The sequence below is a fragment of the Eriocheir sinensis genome, chromosome 49 (assembly GCF_024679095.1).
Source record: "Eriocheir sinensis breed Jianghai 21 chromosome 49, ASM2467909v1, whole genome shotgun sequence".
Classification (NCBI taxonomy): domain Eukaryota; kingdom Metazoa; phylum Arthropoda; class Malacostraca; order Decapoda; family Varunidae; genus Eriocheir; species Eriocheir sinensis.
The window spans coordinates 11,839,106-11,858,554 of NC_066557.1; the positions used below are offsets into that span (position 1 = coordinate 11,839,106).

The following is a 19,449-nucleotide window of genomic DNA, read 5'->3' on the forward strand; positions in this document are numbered from 1 at the left end:
CTTGGCCTTCGTAAATCACTCGTTCTTGAGATCTGAACAACTTTATAAGCGGTGGTGTTACTATTTGAAGGCAATAGGTCTATCTGAGTGACGACTAGTTACTGTCCTTAGAGCAGTGCCTGGTTTGTATTAAATGGAAATAAGTTACTATGAGTTAGGTTTCAGTAGGATTCTGTTAGTTGAAAAGAATGCGGAGTGGTAGCACTTGGGTTCTGGCGTGACCGTATCGCCCATCATGAACTGGCTGTACTTCTGGAGTTTTCTCGGCAGTGGTGGTGGTGGTGGTGTTGCCCTGCCAGTCTGTGCTGCTACGAAGCTTGGGTGGAGAGGCAAATCATCGCTGAGATAAGAACACGACTTGGACCCTCATTGCACCAGCCACACAACTCCCTGCAACACACACAGCTCTCAGGGCACAGAACAAGGACATAGAGAATGGTTCCTTGGCTTCGTCCTCTATTCTATACTGCTGCTGTAACAGAGACCAAATCATTTCCTCAGTGTTGGAAATTATTAAAAACTGTATCAATCAATGGACTAAAAAATAAAAGAGCAAGTGAAAATCAAACTGGCTGCTGGTGTTGAAAACTATCAAAATCTGCATAGATTAAAACTTGAAAAAATTAAGACTTGAAATAATAACTAGAGTAAGAAGAGAAAAAAAAAGAGTAAGGAGGGGATAATAGAAAAAAATAAAGAGGGGAAAATAGAGAAAAAAGGAAAAGGGGGAAATAGAAGAAAATAATGAGAATAGAAAAAAATAGATGAAAATTTTGAGAATAAGTAAAAAAAATTAAGAACTGAAGAAAAACTTATCAAGAAAAATGGAAGAAAAAAACACTAAAAGAAAACTTGAATAGCAGAAAAAAAAAATGGATAGAAGAATGAATAAGAAAAACATAAATAGAAGAACTAAAAAACAATACTTGGACTGAAGAAGAAAACTTGAGAAGAAATAACAAGCAAGGTGATTAAAAAACAGCCCCTAAGCCAGTCCCCCAGCCCTACCTTGGGGTGTGCGCCGGGGGCTAGAGCAGCTGGCATGAGGCGCGCTCCCTGAAGGGGTTGTTCTTCTGTGTGGAGAAGCCGATGAGCAGGTAGTCCTCCTGCTCGTGCTGCAGGACGAACTGCTTGATCTCCTCCACCACCTCCGACACTGGCAGCCGCGTCAGAGTGGCCTCGCGCCGCAGCTGCTCCACCATCACTCGCTGCTGCTGTAGGCTGGACTGTATGGGGGCAGGAATAGTATATCTCAGTAACAACTATTAATTTACAAGATACTAATGATATATAGACATTGGTGAGGCTTTATTTGATAAGCATTAGCAGAACAACATATAACTATCATTAGCACTATTGAAGAAAAATCTATCATTAGCATTAGTTAACAAAATATCTCATTATCTTACCTAGCTAATGTTACGTACTAAAAACTGTCTATAATTAGCATTAATAAACTATAACAAATAAATAGCACTTATAGACAGGCAAAATCTCTATAGATCTATCTCTTATAAGGTGGATTTGATCAATGGTTTAATGGAAAAATGAACTATAGAAAATTCCGATGACAGGCGGCAGGGCGGGGCGTGCCAGGGGGCGGCGGCACCCTCCCCAGGCACGCACGCTGGACGGACCTTCACCTGTGCCTGACCTTAATATTAACCACAAAAATAAAGACACCCGGGGCCTGAGTGCCTGGGTCTGGGGTGCCTCGGGTCTAGCCTTGTCCTTGTCCTGGGGCCTTGACGCTGCCACTACCCCGGGGTACACACGCTGCCCCGGGGCCCCCACAGCCTTGCCCCGGCCCCGCCCCGCCCCGTGCACCCTTAATAAATCCACAGGGGGCCAGGCGGGGCAGGAAACTCGGGGAGAAAGAAGAAAAATACATTAATCAAGTTACCTGCGCCATGGCTCCTTGATGCTGCTGTTAGTTCTTAGTTGTACGATAACTCTTAAAGGAATACGATAATCAGATCAGGTTTAGGATTTATGATGTTTCCAGTTAACTAAAAACATCAATAACTAACGGTTCTGATAATGAGTATAACTTAGCATCGTTTTTTTGTACTGGTGTGACAAGTTTAGATCAGAAATACGATAATCTGACCAGTTTTAGGATGTATGGTACGGGTAGAATGAGGCTTACAGCTCATAAAAAATATCAACCATTAACATTTTTAGTAATAAGTATAAACTAATATCATTATTTTATGTGTGCGACAGTTTTAAGTCAGTCAATCTGCTACTGTCTTAATTCTTTCCTGCGCGCTGTAGTTCTTCTCTCAGTTATCTACTCTCTTCTCTCTCCTTTCTTTATTTTTATTGTCATGTCTGGGGCTATATTAACGTTCCTATTATCTTGGTTAGGGTCCTTTCTCAGTCTCCTTGCACTTTTTTTCATCATTTTCCATTTTGTTCTGCCTTCTTGTTCTTGTTCTTTTCTTCTTCTTTTGATCTGTAGCGTTTTGTATCGCTTCTTATAATAGGTCCTCCTCCTCTCGGTCCTCTCTTCTGTTTATTCACACACTTTTCTTTTCAATGGTGTACGGCAATTTTAATAACGCTGCCAGCCTCGCCCTCCCCGTGACGTCATCGGCGCCCAACATGTCGTACCGCACTGATAACGGTAGCAAATACCTGTCACCGTCATGCAGCCACCCAGCCACCTGTGCTCACCTGTCCGCCACACCTGATTGCCGCAAGATTATGCAATTGGCCGCGTGGGTGCCCGGGGCGGGGCTAAAAATATCTTGACTCCTCGCCATGTGGTTCCAGGTTCCTTCCTTCCTCGTGGACACTTATTATAATTATCTTCCTTAATTGTGACCATTGTTATTAATATGCTTATTTGTCTGTTCATATATTTACTGATAAGAGAGTAGGCTAAAGATAACACTAGGCAGGGGATATATAATTAACAATAATCAGTTTATTCACTTATGATTGATTGATTGATAGTTTATTGTTGCAGGTAAACAACAAGGGAGAAGGATCTTAATTAATTACAGAAAGGAAGGATAATTACACCAACGAAAAGGTTCTTAATTCATGCAGTCTCGTTCATTCTCTGCACGCAAGAGTTAATTATAACAATATATAACCAACATATCATCCTTAAATTCATCTCACAAACTCTCTTAATTAAATAAGTCACCCAGAGCAAGGAATGAAACAATAATGGAAAAAATTAGAACATAATCACTAGTAAAATAAAAAAAATTATAATAAAAAGCAGGCCTCGCATGGTAATTATAAGCTGATGTAAACACGAAGGTAACGTAATAAAATATCCTTAATTATCATATATACAGACAATTATTTAACCGCTAATTAACAAGCGGCTACACAACGCAATAACTGAATGATAATGAACAGCTAAGATAATGAGATAAAGAAAAAATAGAGATAAAATAAGCCTCGATCCACATGGCATAGGGAGAGATATATCAAGGTTTTATTAATTAATCTCCCTGTAGACTTACTTAACTAGACAACTGTTAACAAATGGCTACAATATGACGTAATTGGAGGATAATTAACAGCCGTGGACTAATGAGAGAAAGACAATAGATAAAAAGGCCATATATAGGGAGAGAGGGAGATATTTTGCAGTTAATCTCCCGGCCTACTGTTGACCTACTTAATTATAACTACACAACTATTAACAAAAGCTACAATTAATATGACGTAACTGCGGGATAATTAACAGCCATGGACTAATGAGAGAAATAATTAAAATAGATAAAAAAAGAGCCTCCACATAAGCCATATAGGGAAAGAGGGAGATATTTTTCAATTAATCTACAACTATTAACAAATGGCTACAATATGACGTAACTGCGGGATAATTAAGAGCCATGGACGAATGAGAGAAAGACAATAGATAAAAAAAAGAGCCTCCACATGGTCGGGAGAGAGAGAGAGAGCGAGAGAGGGAGGGAGGGAGAGAGAGGCAGGGATGTCAGGCAGTGCAGCAAGGGGAGGAGGAGGAAGGCCGCCATATTGCCCCTCTCACCCTATTTACCCCCTCAGTGCCACCCTACAGAGCCTACAGGGAGTGCCACAGTGCCAGAGTTCCTAAGGGTGAGGTAATAACCCTTCCAATAAGTGTGTTAAGGCCCGCTGCTCGAAGGCTGGCAACGTGGCTGGCTCCCCTCCTGACCCCGGTTCGAATCCCAGGGCCTGCACGAGCATGTTGGGGCTTTATTATTATTTTTTTGTTATTTCCTCGTCTCCCACGTGTGCAATACCCTTGGGCTGCCGATGTCCCTCCCCTGTGGTAGTGTGGCCCAGGGGAACGTGTCGTGTGTTGTCAAAATGGTTGATTACGTATTTTAGATATTTTCCTTGTTTTTTTCCCTGTTTTTCCCTCATTTTCTCATATTTTCCCGTTTTTCGCTCCCCTCTGTCCCTTCCCTGTGGTAGTCTGACCCTGGGGAGTGTGGTGTTGTGTGTTATCAAGATGGTAGACACGTATTTGTTATTTTCATTTTTTTCCCTGTTTTTCCCTCATTTTCTCATAAGTTCCCCAGTTTTTCGCCCCCCTCTGTCCCTCCCCTGTGGTAGTCTGACCCTGGGGAACGTGGCCTGTTGTGTGTTATCAAGATGGTAGATACGTAATTTTTATTTTCATTTTTTTTCCCTGTTTTTCCCTTCTTTTCTCGTATTTTCCCCATTTTTTCTCCCCCCTCTGTCCCTCCCCTGTGGTAGTCTGACCCTGGGGAACGTGGCCTGTTGTGTGTTATCAAGATGGTAGATACGTAATTTTTATTTTCATTTTTTTTCCCTGTTTTTCCCTTCTTTTCTCGTATTTTCCCCATTTTTTCTCCCCCCTCTGTCCCTCCCCTGTGGTAGTCTGACCCTGGGGAACGTGGTCTGTTGTGTGTTATCAAGATGGTAGATACATAATTTTTATTTTCATTTTTTTTCCCTGTTTTTCCCTCATTTTCTCATATTTTCCCCAGTTTTTCTCCCCCCTCTGTCCCTCCCCTGTGGTAGTCTGACCCTGGGGAACGTGGTCTGTTGTGTGTTATCAAGATGGTAGACACTTATGTTTTTATTTTAACTTTTTTCCTTGTTTTTCCCTCATTTTCTTGTATTTTCCTCAGTTTTTATCCCCCTTATATCCCTCCCCTGTGGTAGTCTGGCCCTGGGGAACGTGGTCTGTTGTGTGTTATCAAGATGGTAGATACGTATTTTTTATTTTCATTTTTTTCCCTGTTTTTCCCTTCTTTTCTTGTATTTTCCCCAGTATTTCTCCCTCTTATATCCCTCCCCTGTGGTAGTCTGACCCTGGGGAACGTGGTCTGTTGTGTGTTGTCAAGATGGTAGACAGGTATTTTTTTATTTTCCTTGTTTTTTCCTTGTTTTTCCCTCATTTTCTTGTATTTTCTCCTGTTTTCCTGCCCCTTTTGTTTCTCTATCTGCGGGGAAATCTGTTTCAGTCCTGTCTGTGTCGTGTTCAAATGGTAGAAACATTTTGGCAAGATATTTTTTTCCATATTTTCCATCTCCTCTCCTCCCTTTTTTTTCCTTTTTCTCTTTCTCTCCTTTAATCTCCCTTCCTCTCCTCACCCTTCTTCCTTCCTTTTCATTTCTATTTTTCCCTCCCTTTTTTCTTTTTGCTTTCTTCCTTTCCTCACCCTTCCTTTTTTTCCATATTTTCCATCTCCTCTCCCTCCCTTTTTTCTTTTTCCTTTCTCCCTTCCTCTCCTCACCCTTCCTTTTTTCCATATTTTCCATCTCCTCTCCCTCCCTTTTTTCTTTTTCCTTTCTCCCTTCCTCTCCTCACCCTTCCTCTTTCGTTTTCATTTGCCTTTTATAGATAAAGATAAAAATATAAATAACTTGCCACTTTGAAAAAAAGATCAATAAAAAAAAACTTTCCACTTTGAAGAGTAAGCTATTTCTTTCCATTGCTAGTTAGGTTACACACACTGGCTGTTTTCCTTTTATTGTGGTTATGTACTTCAGCTTGACAATTTGGGTGTTATTCTAGTGTTTTCCCATACTAACCCTTTTTTGTGTGTGTGTATTGGTACAGTTAGGTTATAAGCCATTAATTTCTTATCTTGATGGTGTATTAGATTATGCCTATTGATTAAAAAAATAGTAACCTAATATTGTTTTCTTCTCTTCAAGGTTAGTTTATTGCATCATGTTAGTTTTTCTTGTAATATATTGCTATACATTTTTTATTTTTATATATATACATTTTGTGTGTTCTGTCTGTGTGGCATTCTCATAATTCCCTGTCTAATTTTTACCTCTTCTCCCCTCTGCATGTTTCAATGAGGAAGAGGAGAAATAGCGAAGATTATAATACCTAACTTGATTGCCTTTGATATCATTTACAGTATTTTTTGTTATTTTGTTATTATTATTATTTATTTTATTTAGTTTATCATCCTTCCTTTCTGTTATTAGTTGCTGTAGTTCTGTTAATCTCTTGTTCTCTTCCCTTTACAGCAATAAGGGAATCAAGTCAGTCAATCAGTTAGTTAAGAATTTTTCAAGGCACCTCACTGAGTAAAATCAACGCTCCTTGCAAATACTCTTCCTTTTATTTTATTTACGATATTTATTTATTTATTTATTTATTTATTTATTTTACTTTTTATTTTTTTGGAAAGTAGAGTTTAGTGTCTTTTTCTTCTTTTGGGGATGTAGAGTTTAGCTTCATTTTTTCTTTTTCTTTTCTTTTTTTGTAGAGGAGGGTATCAGGACACCTCTCCTCCCAAAAATGACCTTCTTTCGGCCACTCCTCTGAGCTTTTTCTAGGAGCAGTGAATAGCGGGCTTTTTTTTCATTATTGTTTCCTTTTTTTCTGCCCTTGAGCTGTCTCCTCTGCTGTAAAAAAAAAAGATAGTTTAGTGCTTTTCTTTCTTTTTACCTCAGAAGTACATCGTTTAGCTGTATTTTATTATTTTTTTATCCCCTGAATACCGACGGGCTATAAAGATCAGCTAACGTTCTCATACTTCCTCAGCACAGCCATGATTGAAGTGGAGGAAGCAGAGAGGCAGGATGGGGGGGCGGGGGTGTCAGCAGCAGTGTCAGCACCCGCCTCAGCGCCCATCCTGTCAGCACCCCTGCCGTCAGTCTACCCCAGCGTGATGCCCCCAGAGGACACACAGGTTGGGAAGTTGTGTGTGTAATTAGTGGTAGTGTAGGTGGGTTAGTGTGTGTATATACCTGAGAAAGTTTGGAAAAGTTAGGTTTATCTTATTTGTGTTTTTTTAAGGGATAAATACAACCTTGTTAATTTTTTATCTTTATCTGCATTCATTTTTCTTTTCCCTTTTTGTCTTTCTATCTTTTCATTTCTTTCATATATTCTTTCATTCATTCTTTTCCTTTTTCTCCTCCTTTTTTCCATACTTTCTTTCTTTTATTAATTATTCATATTAATCATTCATTGTTTTCTTTTTTCTTCCTCTCAAATATCCATTCATCCATTCATTCTTTTCCTTTATCTCTTTTCTTTATTGATGTATTTCTTTCTGTTTTCATTTCTTTATTTCTTTATGCATTTTTCTGTAAGGGCAACATTGCAATGCTTTACATCATATTTACCATGAAAGAAAGGTGACAAACAGTGCCATCAACCCATAGTGCCAACATTAGATCACTGCACTTTATATATACCACTCAAAAAAAAGTGTCAGAGTGCCAGTAACACCATAACCTATCCTATCCTAACACACACAACAATATCCTAACACAATATCCTAACACAATATCCTAACACAATATCCTAACATACATAACACCCCCCTAACAGCAGCACCCTATGGCATAATTATATAACCCTACTTGAAATGCAAAATGAAATAAAATTAGATTACTCTTCTTAGCGTCAATAGATTTTTTTTTAATCTGCGAGGACCTCTATGGGACTAACACACATACCACCCTAACACACAATAGTAACACAGCCCTCTAACCCCCAGAGCAAGATCCACCAATAGCCTAACACACACAACACAACCCTAACACACACAATACACCCCTTACACACCCTCCTAACACCCCCCCTTTCCTCAGGGTGCGGGACAGTATGAGCCTGGCTTTGGGCGCAGCATCAGCGTGGAGCAGCTGGAGGCGTGGAACAGTCAGCTGCAGAGCCACGCCTTTGCCCTGTGCCCCGTCGCCGGCTGTGGCCTCATGTTCCACAGCGCGCCGCAGATACAGGGACACTTTGTTACGTGTTCAGGGGTGAGTGGAAGGGGGGGGGAGACGATGACTTTTAAAATTTATTTATTTATTTATTTTAGGGGGTGGTGGTGGTGAGTGATGTATTAATTAATATTGATTCTCTTAATTTTGTTTCTTTTTTTTACTTTTTCTAGTTTTTATCAACCATGATATAGTTTCCTTATCTCATGTTCTCTCCCCCGGGCCGGCAGAAGTACGAGGGTTCTGTGTTGTGGTGCAGCGAGTGCCAGGCCAGGGTGCCGGCACCCATCATGAACCAGCACGCCCGACTCATGCACTCCCCCCAGCAGCCCCCCCAGCCCCCCCATGGCCAGCCCCAGGGTAGCGGCGGCGGCCTGGAGCTGCCGTGGGGGCTGAACAGCATGGCGGATGTGGTGATGCCTCCCCACACACTCCCCCAGCAGCCCCCGCCTCCACACAGCCTGAGGCATCAGTCAGGGGCCAGGCTGGGGGAGGAAGGGGCAGGTTTTGCCGGGGTGGAGGAGGGGCGGGGCAGCAGAGAGGTGTCCCCGCGCCCCTCCTGCTACCCACCCGCCCGGCAGTCATGTGGCGGGGGGTGCCAGCCACCCAAGCCTTCCTGGGCCCCCCACCGCCACCACCACCACCACCGCTACCCCCAGCGGCCCTACCAAGGCTCCCCCTGTGGCCTGGGGTGCCCCACGGACAGGATGGAGGGTGAGGCCTGCCTGGCCTACCCTGGCCCCGAGGGCGGCTATGCCCCGGGCCCGGGGGCAGTGAAGAGAGAGGCTGCAGAGGGCGGCGGGGCGTGGGGCAGCGACGAGGAGCGGTATGCAGCCAAGCAGCGGCAGCTGGCAGCCCAGGCGGAGGAGCTGCAGCGGGCGGAGGAGGTGGTGCAGCAGCAGGAGGAGGAGGCACAGCAGCGGGCGTGGCTGGCGCTGCAGCAGAAGGAGATGATGCTGCGGGAGAAGGCGGAGGCGCTGCGGGCGCGGGAAGCGGCGGCCCAGCGTAAGATGGAGCTGGCGGCCCGGCTCATAGAGGAGGCCCAGATGATGCGGGGGGCCGCCGCCACACCCTCCCCCTGCCCCTCCCCTGCCCCTGCCCTCAGCACCCCCACCACCCAGCCACTCTGCTGCACTCGCCCCACACCCCCGCCACCCCCACCCACCTCCTCCCCCAGCGACCCCCACCACCACCACCACCACCATCACCACCGTCACCACCACACTCCACCTTACCGCTGGCCAGACACCCCGCCCCAGACCACCCCCCAGGCCAGGCCAGGGCCAGGCAGAAGCCTTCCCACACCCTCAGACCCCATCACCCCTGCCCCAAGACACCCAGGACCAGGGGAGATGCGCCCTGCCTCCACCCTGCCCCACAGCCGGGTGGAGGAGAGCCCACCGCACATCCACCCCCAGAAGGTTTTGTTTACGTACTCAAGACGGGGCCGGACCCGCGCCCACTCCACCCCCGCCCCACGGCTGGCCGGGGCGGGGCAGGACAAGGCTGGGGAGACGGTAGTGCACGGGGGGACCAGCATCACCATCACCCCCATGCCCCGCCAGACCCCCACCCCTACCCTGACCCCCACCCCCACCCCCGCTCCCACCCCGCCCCCCGCCCCTACCCTGGCCGTGCCCCGTCCTCAGAAACAATACAGTGCCTTGCCTGCCCCGGACACCACACTATGCACCACCACCACCACCACTACCACCATGACCACCACCACCACCACCACCTCCACCATTTCCAGGGAACCCAGCCCAGCACCCATACCCACACCCACAGTCACACCCACACCCACAGTCACCCACACCCACCCGCCCAGACAGCTCACCCTCCCGTCGTCCCTTACTCTCGGCTCACAGCAGTTCACTTTTAAATACGTGGGAACATTTAAACCAGAACGGACCACCACCTCCACCTCCTCCTCCTCCACACCTCCACCTAGACAAGTGATAAGGACGGTACACCCACACATTGCATCCGCCACCACCACCACACCCACTGTCACTTCCACGCCCACTGCCGCCCCCAGAGCCGCCCCCTCCCCGCCCACACTCACGGCGGCCTACAACAAGCTTGGGTCTAAGTTAGTAGCGCCAAGACTCATGACAACGCTGACACCCAAGGAGGAGCCGGGGGTTAATGTCTCCTTGTATGCCACTCAGCCGCCATCACAGCCGCCGCCACAGCTGCCGCTACTGCCGAGGGAAAGAAGAACGTCGCAGGAGGTCAAGGTGGAGGCTGCAACCACACACACGCACAAACTAACGCATGGTGATCACTCCCCGTTCCACCCACCTCACCACCTCCACCAGCAACACCACCAGGATGCATCACCACTGGCCATCACCACTTCACCACCACCACCACCACCACCACAGGACCCAGCCCTCCTCAACACCACCACCACCACCATACCCTCAACTCCCTTAGAATACACCCAAGACCTCACCACCACCTCCAACACCACCGTCACCACCACGCCTTATATGGAAATACACACGAAAACTGAAGCAACACAAAAAACATTACCAGAGGATACAGAGGAAGGAGGAGGAGGAGGAGGAGGAGGAGGAGAAGGAGAAGGAGAAGGAGAAGGAGGTTATATAGTGCAGGATCTCCACCCAAGCCAGCAGGACATCCTAACCCAGAGTGGAGAAGTCCTACAGGATACCATGTTCTACCAGACGACCTCAGAGTCCTACCATTCTGCATCCTTCATGTCTCCCTTCCTCACTGATTCTGTCACCCTCCTCCCCACCTCCCAGGACACCCCACTTCCCCCTCCTCCCCAGGCAGACCCCCTCACCCCCTCCCCCTCCTCCCCAACACAAACAAATGCAGAGGAGGAAGAGGTTGAGGAGGCTAATGAGGCAGGTGTGTTGGACCCTTCCCAGGTACGCACAAGCTCTGAGTCACCTGGGGAAGTGTTACCTGGCCTTAACGAGAACTGCTACACCTTCCCCACACCTGACACACACCCGCAAGAGGAGATGCAAGAGGAGGAGGTGGATGGAAGAGAGGATGCAGGTGGAGGAGTGGATCAGAACAGTGTCTTTCTCTTCCCTGGTGGTGTGAAGGAGGAGAAGGAGAGGGAGGCTAATGCTGTGGAGATGAGTGAGGAGACTAGGACTAATGCATTGTGGGAGGATAATGTGGAGGCTACTGAACAGGAGGAGTGGGGAGGAGATGAGGAAGGTGGAGGAGGAGGTGGAGAAGACATACCCTTGGAGGAGGTGGTGGAGAGAGAAGAGGAGGAGGAGGAAGAGGTGGAGGAGACTTGGGAGAATGAACAAGCACAAGAACAAGAACATGAACAACAACAACAAGAACAGCAAGAGCAAGAGGAAACTTACCAAACTCCACAATTCACAAAGGTGGAAGAGGTGGAGGTGGAGGAAGAGCAGATTGTGGAAGGGGATGTAGTGGACTTAGACAACCCACACATCACCCCAGTGGAAGCCTGCGACAACACCCCGGAACTGGCACCCTTGGACGCAGTGCCGGACAGTGCCGCACCCCTAATGACCATCACCGAGCCCTATAGTGAGTGCCAGAGTGCCGTGGAGGGTCAGGAGAATACCGAAGACGTACTCGCGAACACACAATGGCACGCTGATGACGGCACTTATTTGGCACCACCCGACACAGTGCCAATGGAGGATTTAGTGCCAGTAGAGAGCGAGGCACTGATGGAGGTTGTGCGGGAGGAGGAAGAGGAGGAGGAGGAGGATAGCACCAGGTACACAACACCGAGAGGAAGAGGAGGAAGAGGAAGAGGGAGGAGGAAGCCGAGAGGAAGAGCGAGATGGACGAAGAAGAAGCCAGCTAACAGGAGGAGGAAGGGTCAGAGTGAGAGGCCACAGGAGGAGGAGGAAGAAGAGGTGAGGACAGGTCATGAAGTGGTGGTGAATGGTGATGAGAATGCAACACCAGCAACACCACCTCCCTACACCACAGCACAGTACCCAACCACACCTCCACGAGGGGCGGGAACAGCTGATTATACGCATACGGAGGAGGGAGGAAGGGTGGAAGAGGAGGAGGAGGAGGAGGAGAGGAAGAAAGGGAGAGTTCAAGAGGAGGAAGGGGAAGAGACGAGAATGGTGAATCAAGAGGAAGGAAACCTGGGAGGAAATGAAAGCTTACACCCAGAGGAGGAAAGAGGAGGAGGAGGAGGAGGAGGAGGAGGAGGAGAAGTCCAAGAGGCTGGGCGGCACAGAGGAAGGAAGAGGACGGCCCAGCAGGAGGAGGAGAAGCACCACCTTGAAGGCAGGAAGAGGCTGCACCAGGAGGGGGAGGAGGAGGAGGAGGAGAGCGTGGAGCATGTGTCGCGGGGGGGGCGCAAGGTGCGGCTCAAGGAGTGGTGGACGGGTGTGGTTGGTGAGGCCACGTCCCCCCGTGCCAAGGCCACTGCCAGGTCCCCGGTGCTCTCCCCGGCCCGCTCCCCCATCAGGTCCCCAGTCAGGTCCCCGGTCCGCTCCCCCACCAGGCCCAGCGCTGCCAAGCGGGCCAGGGGGAGGAGAAGCCTAGGGAGGGGCGGGGGCTGGGCGGCAGAACGGCAGTGCAAGGAGACAGCCGCCAGCACAGAGACTGACACTGAGGCACCCGTCACCGCCACAGAGACAGAGGCAGCGGAGGAGGAGGAGGAGGAGGAGGCGGCCCGGCGGCGCCCCGGGCGGCGCCCCGGGAGGCAGCCCAGGGGGCGGAAGCGCAGGGGGCGACAGTACCAGCCGAGGACGGAGACAGACGAGAAGGAGGACGTGGAGTGCGGGAAGTGCGGCGAGATGAGCCACTCCCGCGCCCAGTTCCTGAACCACGCCCGGATGAGCCACAATGGCCTGGCGCGGCCCAAGGGTGAGCCGCAGGAGTTTGGGGAGAAGGAGGAGCAGCGCGTGCTGGCGGACACCATGGCGGCGGTGAGGCAGCTGCAGTGTGGCGTGTGCCTGAACCTGTTCCACTCCCTGCTGGGCTACAAGATGCACGTGCTGGGCTGCGGCCTGGCCCCCAGCGAGCTCAACAAGGCCTGCCCCGTGTGCCGCCGCCGCATCCGCTACTACTACCTGGATGCCCACCTCAAGAAGCACGCCGCTGCTGCTGCCGCCCTGGAGGAGGAGCGTGCGGGGCGGGCGCGGGGCAGCCGCAAGGCCGCCATGAACTGCAACCTGCGGCTGCAGGCCTGGAGGACCACCCGGGCCGAGGACGGCGGCGAGGACGAGGGCGACGCTGGCGACGACTTCCGGCGGGAGCTGCCGCTGGCACGCTACTACACCCGGCCCGGCCCCGGCCTGCCCCCCAGCCTGCTGCAGCGCTGGGGGGACAGCCTGGCGCAGGGTGGGACGGCTGCCTGCCCCCACGAGGGGTGCACCCATGGGGCCGTCAGCCTGGCGGAGGCGCGGCACCACTACTGGGCCTGCCAGCTGGGCGGCCCCGCCCTGGCCCTGGCCTGCACTCTCTGCACCTTCACTTCCCACCACCAGGCAGACATGGAGGACCACCTGCTGGCCGCCCACACGCAGGAGGTGGTTGCCGGCGGCCAGGAGACCGATGATGACGATGACGACGATGATGACTCGGAGGACGAGGTGCGGGGGATGGAGCGTCCCCGCGGCTCACGCCCCAGCGGCCGGCGGGGCGGCCGGGGCTCCCTGCTGCCCTTCCTGCCGGCCATGGCCTGGACGCTGGAGTTCCTGAATGACACTATCTCCCTCTGGCTCTTCCCCCACCACCGCCCCCTCCCCCCCCACTGGCTGCCCCTGCCCCCCACCGATGCCGCCCCCTACCTGCCCGCCCTGGCTGCCAGCCCCAGCTACAGGGTGGAGGCCATCCCCACTGTGGCCGCTGGCAGGCAGGAGAGGCAGGTCGCTGGCCAGCTGGCTGGACAGAACGGGCAGGCTGCCGGCCAGCAGACTGGACAGGACGAGCAGGATGGACAGGGTGGGCAGGATGGGCAGGCCAGGCAGGATGGGCAGGCCACTGACCAGCAGAATGAGCAGGACTGGCAGGTCAGTCAGGATAGGCAGGGTGCCAGCCAGCAGGATATGCAGGCAACCAGCCAGCAGGATGGGCAGGCTGCCAGTCAGCAGGATGGGCAGGCTGTCAGTCAGCAGGATGGGCAGGCTGTCAGTCAGCAGAACGGGCAGGCTGGGCAGGCTGTCAGTCAGCAGGATGGGCAGGCTGTCAGTCAGCAGAACGGGCAGGCTGGGCAGGCTGTCAGCCAGCGGGAGGGTCAAGCCGCTGGCCAGCCGGCTGGGCAGGCCAGGCAGGGCAGGCAGGCCCTGCAAGCCAGTGAGTGGCAGGCGCTGGGGCGTTTTGAGGGGGCGGAGGCAGGGCGGGGCGCCGCCATGTTCTGCGGCGGCCCGGTGACCAGTGTGGCATGGTGCCCCCAGCGCCCCGCCACCTCCCTGGCCGCCCCGGCGCAGCACTTTGCCCTGGCCACCGTGCCCACCCCAGACCTGCCCCACCGCCTCTGTCGCTCCTACACCCACCCAGGGCTCATCCAGGTGTGGGGTTGCCCCGACCCCAACACTGCCGCCCCGCCTGTGCCCACCTTCCTGCTGGGCATTGCTCATGACCACGGCACTGTCTGGTCTCTGGTCTGGTGCCCCTCAGGGTCTGAGGAGGAGCCTCCGGAGCAGCCCCAGGTCTCGCTGCCCCGCCTGGGGCTGCTGGCCGCCGCCTGCTCCGACGGCACGGTGCAGGTGTACACCGTGCCCCGCCCCGAGGCACTGAGTGTCCCTGGGCGGGTGTACCGGCCCCCACCCTGCCTGACGCTGCTGCCGGGGCGCGGCGCCAACATGCAGGTGCAGTGCCTCAAGGTGGACTGGTGCCGGGCAAAGGGCCACCACCGGCTGGCCGGGGCCATGTCATCCGGCGTGGTGTGCGTCTGGGACCTGTCCAACACGTCGCCTCTGCTAGCGGGGCCGGGCGGGGCGCTGCTGCCGCTGCGTGCCATTCCCGCCCACAACGGGGTGTGCACGGCGGTGGCCTTCTGCCCCACCACTGGCGGCCGCCACTTGCTGAGCGGCGGCAACGACCGCACCTACAAGTTCTGGGACCTGGAGCGGCCGGAGCTGCCGCTGAACGTGGTGCGGCGCGGGCTGGTGCTGGACGCGCTGTGGCTCACGCACTGGGCCGGCGGCTTCCTGGCCTTCGACGACGTGTACGGCCTCGGCTCCACCAACAGCTGCTTCAAGGAGAGCGGCTTCTTCGGCATCTCCTCCCGCACGGTGCTGTCCTCCAACGCCGCCGCCTGGACGCTGGCCGGCTCGGACTGGCTCAACTGCGTGGCCCAGGGTGACTCAGGTGGTGAGGTGACGCTCACTGTGCAGCAGCAGCTCTTCAGGAACTATGAGAACGAGAAATTCCCCTCACGCCGCAAGGTGCCGGTGCTCAGCGCCCATATGCAGGAGCTGGGGGCCGCCAAGCCCGTCTCCTTCACCAGCACCCGCCTGCCCCACTCCCAGAAGGCCGCCTCCGCCAAGAAGGCCAGGGCGGCGGAAGAGGAGGACTGCCTGGGCCACAACCCCTACCAGCCCTTCCCGCAGACCTACCGGGCTGCTGCCGCCACACACGGCCTGGTCTTCCGGGACCAGAACTTTGCCAACTTCAAGGCCATCCCGGCGGACGAGATGGAACGGCACTGGCGCAGCGACACCATGGAGGCCAGCGCCATCAACTGCTACCCGCTGATGGCCGTCACCTGCCTGGCCTGGAACAACAACCTGGGCGCCCACACCTGGCTGCTGGCCGGCACACAGTCCGGCCTGGCACGCCTCGCCCGCATCACCGCGCTCAACTCACAGGACGGCGACGACTTCATCTGGAAGAACTTCAAGACCCAATGACGGGGCGGGGCGGGGCAGGTGTGCCGGCCAGGCGTTGGGCTGTCCGGGGCAGGTGAGCAGCCAGCCTCCTCTGCCTTACCTGTTGCAGCTGGGCACAGGTAGATAATGAGCCAGGTGTCTGAGGTGTGTCCTGTGCCTCTCGGGGCTGTGATGTTTGTGTTAGTGAGTCGTGAATGACACACTCATCATCTCTCGGTAACCTATTTATTAATATTTATCTCTACTTATGTATTTTTTGAAGCACAGACTCATTCACTCACTCACTTATTTATTGTTTTCCTGTTGTTGTGTTCATGAGTCTCGGTGTGTTGTGAGGAGAGGAAGGGAAGTGCCTCATAAGACTGTGTGTGTGTGTGTGTGTGTGTGTGTGTGTGTGTGTGTGTGTGTGTGTGTGTGTGTGTGTCATTTCATATCATTGGTATTTTTTATTTTGCTTCCATGTAAATGCTCCTAATCATCATCATCACCATCATCATCATCATCACCATTATCTGAGCTGTATTGTAGAAACTGGCTGGGGGGAGGGGGGAGGAGGGGGGGCAGGGTATAATGCTTTGGTTGGTTGAGTGTATATTTTGGGCAATCATTACCATCATCATCACCATCATTATCATCATTTTATTCATTATTAGTTCACTGGAGGATAGATAAAGGCCTTTCCCAATGTGCTCCACCTTTCTCTCTCTCCCTGTGATGTTAGTGTACTCCATCCTGCTCTAGTTTATTTATTTATTTATTTATTTTACTACTTAACTGTTTCTTTACTTATAGACTTTCATTTACTTTTTCTCCGTCATTCTTTATCCTCTTTTCTTATTCTGTTCCTGGTCAATTTTACTTTTTTTTATGATATTGACATTTATTTCATCCATTTCCATTTTATTATAACTCTATTTTCATATTGTGTGTCATTCTTTTCCTTTCCTTCCATTGCAGTATTATTTTTCATCTTCCTCTTTTCCCATAAGTATCCTGTGGTGTGTTTTTTAAGCCATGTATCATCGTTCATCATACATTCATTAATTCTCTCATATGTATCCTCCCATATTCTCTTGGTCCCACGTTCCTCCCAGCCAGCCAGTGAACAGCTCTCGTGCTATGCTGTGTATGCCAGTTTGCCTCCACCAATCTTAAGAGTACAATTGTTAATTCTGTAGACACTGCCAGTCTTGAGAGAGAGAGGATATGTGTGTTTAAATGCTTCTCTCTCTCCCTCTTTCTCTCTCACTTGATTCTCTTCCTTTCTCTTTTCTCTCCTTTTCTAAACACTGCCAGTCTTGAGAGAGAGAGGATATGTGTGTTTAAGTGCTTCTCTCTCTCCCTCTTTCTCTCTCTCTTGATTCTTATTCTTTCTCTTCCTTTCTCTTTTCTCTCCTTTTCTAAATATTGCTTGTCTTGCGGGAGAGGATATGTGTGTTTAAGTGCTTCTCTCTCTCCCTCTTTCTCTCTCTCTTGATTCTTATTCTTTCTCTTCCTTTCTCTTTTCTCTCCTTTTCTAAACATTGCTAGTCTTGTGGGAGAGGAAATGTGTGTCTAAGTGCTTCTCTCTCTCACTTTCTTCTCATTCTTTCTCTTCCTCTCTTTCTCTTTCTCTCTTTTCTCTCCTCCTCTGAACATTGCTAGTCTTGTGGGAGAGGAAATGTGTGTCTAAGTGCTTCTCTCTCTCACTTTCTTCTCATTCTTTCTCTTCCTCTCTTTCTCTTTCTCTTTTCTCTCCTTTTCTAAACACTGCTAGTCTTGCAAGAGAGGAAATGTGTGTCTAAGTGCTTCTCTCTTTCACTTTCTTCTCATTCTTTCTCTTCCTCTCTTTCTCTTTCTCTTTTCTCTCCTCCTCTAAACATTGCTAGTCTTGCAAGAGAGGAAATATACTAATGCCTCTTCTTGCTTACTCTTTCCCTCTTTTAGTTTCTTTTAGCAGTTCATATTTCTTTTCATATTTCTCTAGACACTGCCAGCTTTGAGAGAGACAATGTGTATTAGTGCTTATTCTCTCTCTTTCTCTTCCTTGTTCCTTCATAACTATTTATTTCTATACATTTCACACTTCTACAGTATATTTCTTGCTCATATTTCTAGTCGTGATTTTATCCTAAGCATAGTCAGTGGTGGGGAAAGTTCTGCTAATCTGCTCAATGGTAAATAAGAGAAGGTTTAAATGCTATAGTCATACTGCTCGGGGAGTCCCTTGAACATAGCGCTGCCAAATTTTATAATGTATACAGAATATTTGATAGACAATTTCAGGTAGTGCGTAGATGACATGAGAGAGAAAGTGATGTATTGTGGGTGACGCGGCAGGGCTGTGAAGAGGTACGGGCCCCACTGAAGCGGACTATGTATTTGTGTCGGACTATAGAAGGTGTAAACGCTAAATAAGAGAAGGGAAATATATGTTGAATGAGAGAAGGTAACTTTTTCATTAGTGCATTAGTGGTTGACCTTTCACGTGCCCACCACTGAGGATATTTATAAGTGATGCAAGTTTGTTACTATAGACGAATCAAAAATTATTATGGAGATTACGACGATAATGAACAACAATAATGACAATAATAATAAGGATGATGGAGAGAGTGGTTGTGATTATTTTATTCTTGCATGAAGTGAAGGAAGAAAAGGAGGTAGTTTGAGAGTGTAGTTACTTATGTATATATATAAAGAAAGTATTATAGCTGTATCAATAATATGATCAATGTACATACAGAACAAATATATGGATTCTCAATTCTACTTATTTTATTATTCATCTTTTTGTCTTCATTATTAACCCGGTAGCTGCAGGGATCGTGTTTCTTAACCCGGTAGCAGCGACAGGCCAAATTTCTGCCATGATATAAACCCCCCAAAATAGACGATGCATAAACTGATCACAAATGCTTCAATATATATTATGAAATGGTTTGTGTGAGAGATGATTTTTTATCATTTTTCTCGCTTAGAGGGACCATTAAGAAACATGATCCTCGCTGCTACTGGGTTAAAGGCCCCTCCAAGCGAGAAAAATAAGAAAAAATCATCACTCACGCAAACCATTTCATAATATATATCAACGTATTTGTGATCAGTTTATGCATCATCTATTTTTGGGGGGTTTATATCATGGCAAAAATTTGGCCCGTCGCTGGTACACAGTAAAGCCCCAAATATAGCCCTGGACTCCTGATTTCAGATAATTATTTCTTTATTATTATTTTCTGCCTTCAAGAATTTAGTTGGTTTTTTGGGTTTATAATTTTCCTGCCTGTGAGATTTCAGACTTTGGAGGTTAGTCTTATTTTCCCGCCTTCAAGAAATACCCTTTTAGGATTATCATTTTCTACCTTCAAGAAGACATTATTTAGGTTATGATTTTTTGACTTAAAGAATTAACATTTTTGGGGGATTATAATTTCCCTCCTTTTTATAATGTTTTTTT

General features: G+C 49.8%; 1 protein-coding gene across 4 annotated transcripts; it reads left to right on the forward strand.

Moving 5' to 3' along the window:
- The first annotated feature begins 3,924 nt into the window (after nt 1–3,924).
- Nucleotides 3,925–18,761, forward strand: LOC126981939 (uncharacterized). Of its 4 annotated transcripts, none has more exons than XM_050833647.1 (4): nt 3,925–4,091; nt 6,992–7,139; nt 8,050–8,220; nt 8,412–18,761. In XM_050833647.1, the coding sequence occupies exons 2-4, from the start codon at nt 6,999–7,001 to the stop codon at nt 16,032–16,034; spliced, it is 7,935 nt and encodes a 2,644-aa protein (XP_050689604.1). In that variant the 5' UTR covers nt 3,925–4,091; nt 6,992–6,998; the 3' UTR covers nt 16,035–18,761. The 4 variants fall into 4 exon arrangements, with proteins under 4 accessions (XP_050689604.1, XP_050689607.1, XP_050689605.1 ...); XM_050833650.1 differs by having other exon boundaries at nt 6,997–7,139; XM_050833648.1 differs by having other exon boundaries at nt 3,925–4,086.
- The last annotated feature ends 688 nt before the right edge of the window (nt 18,762–19,449 follow it).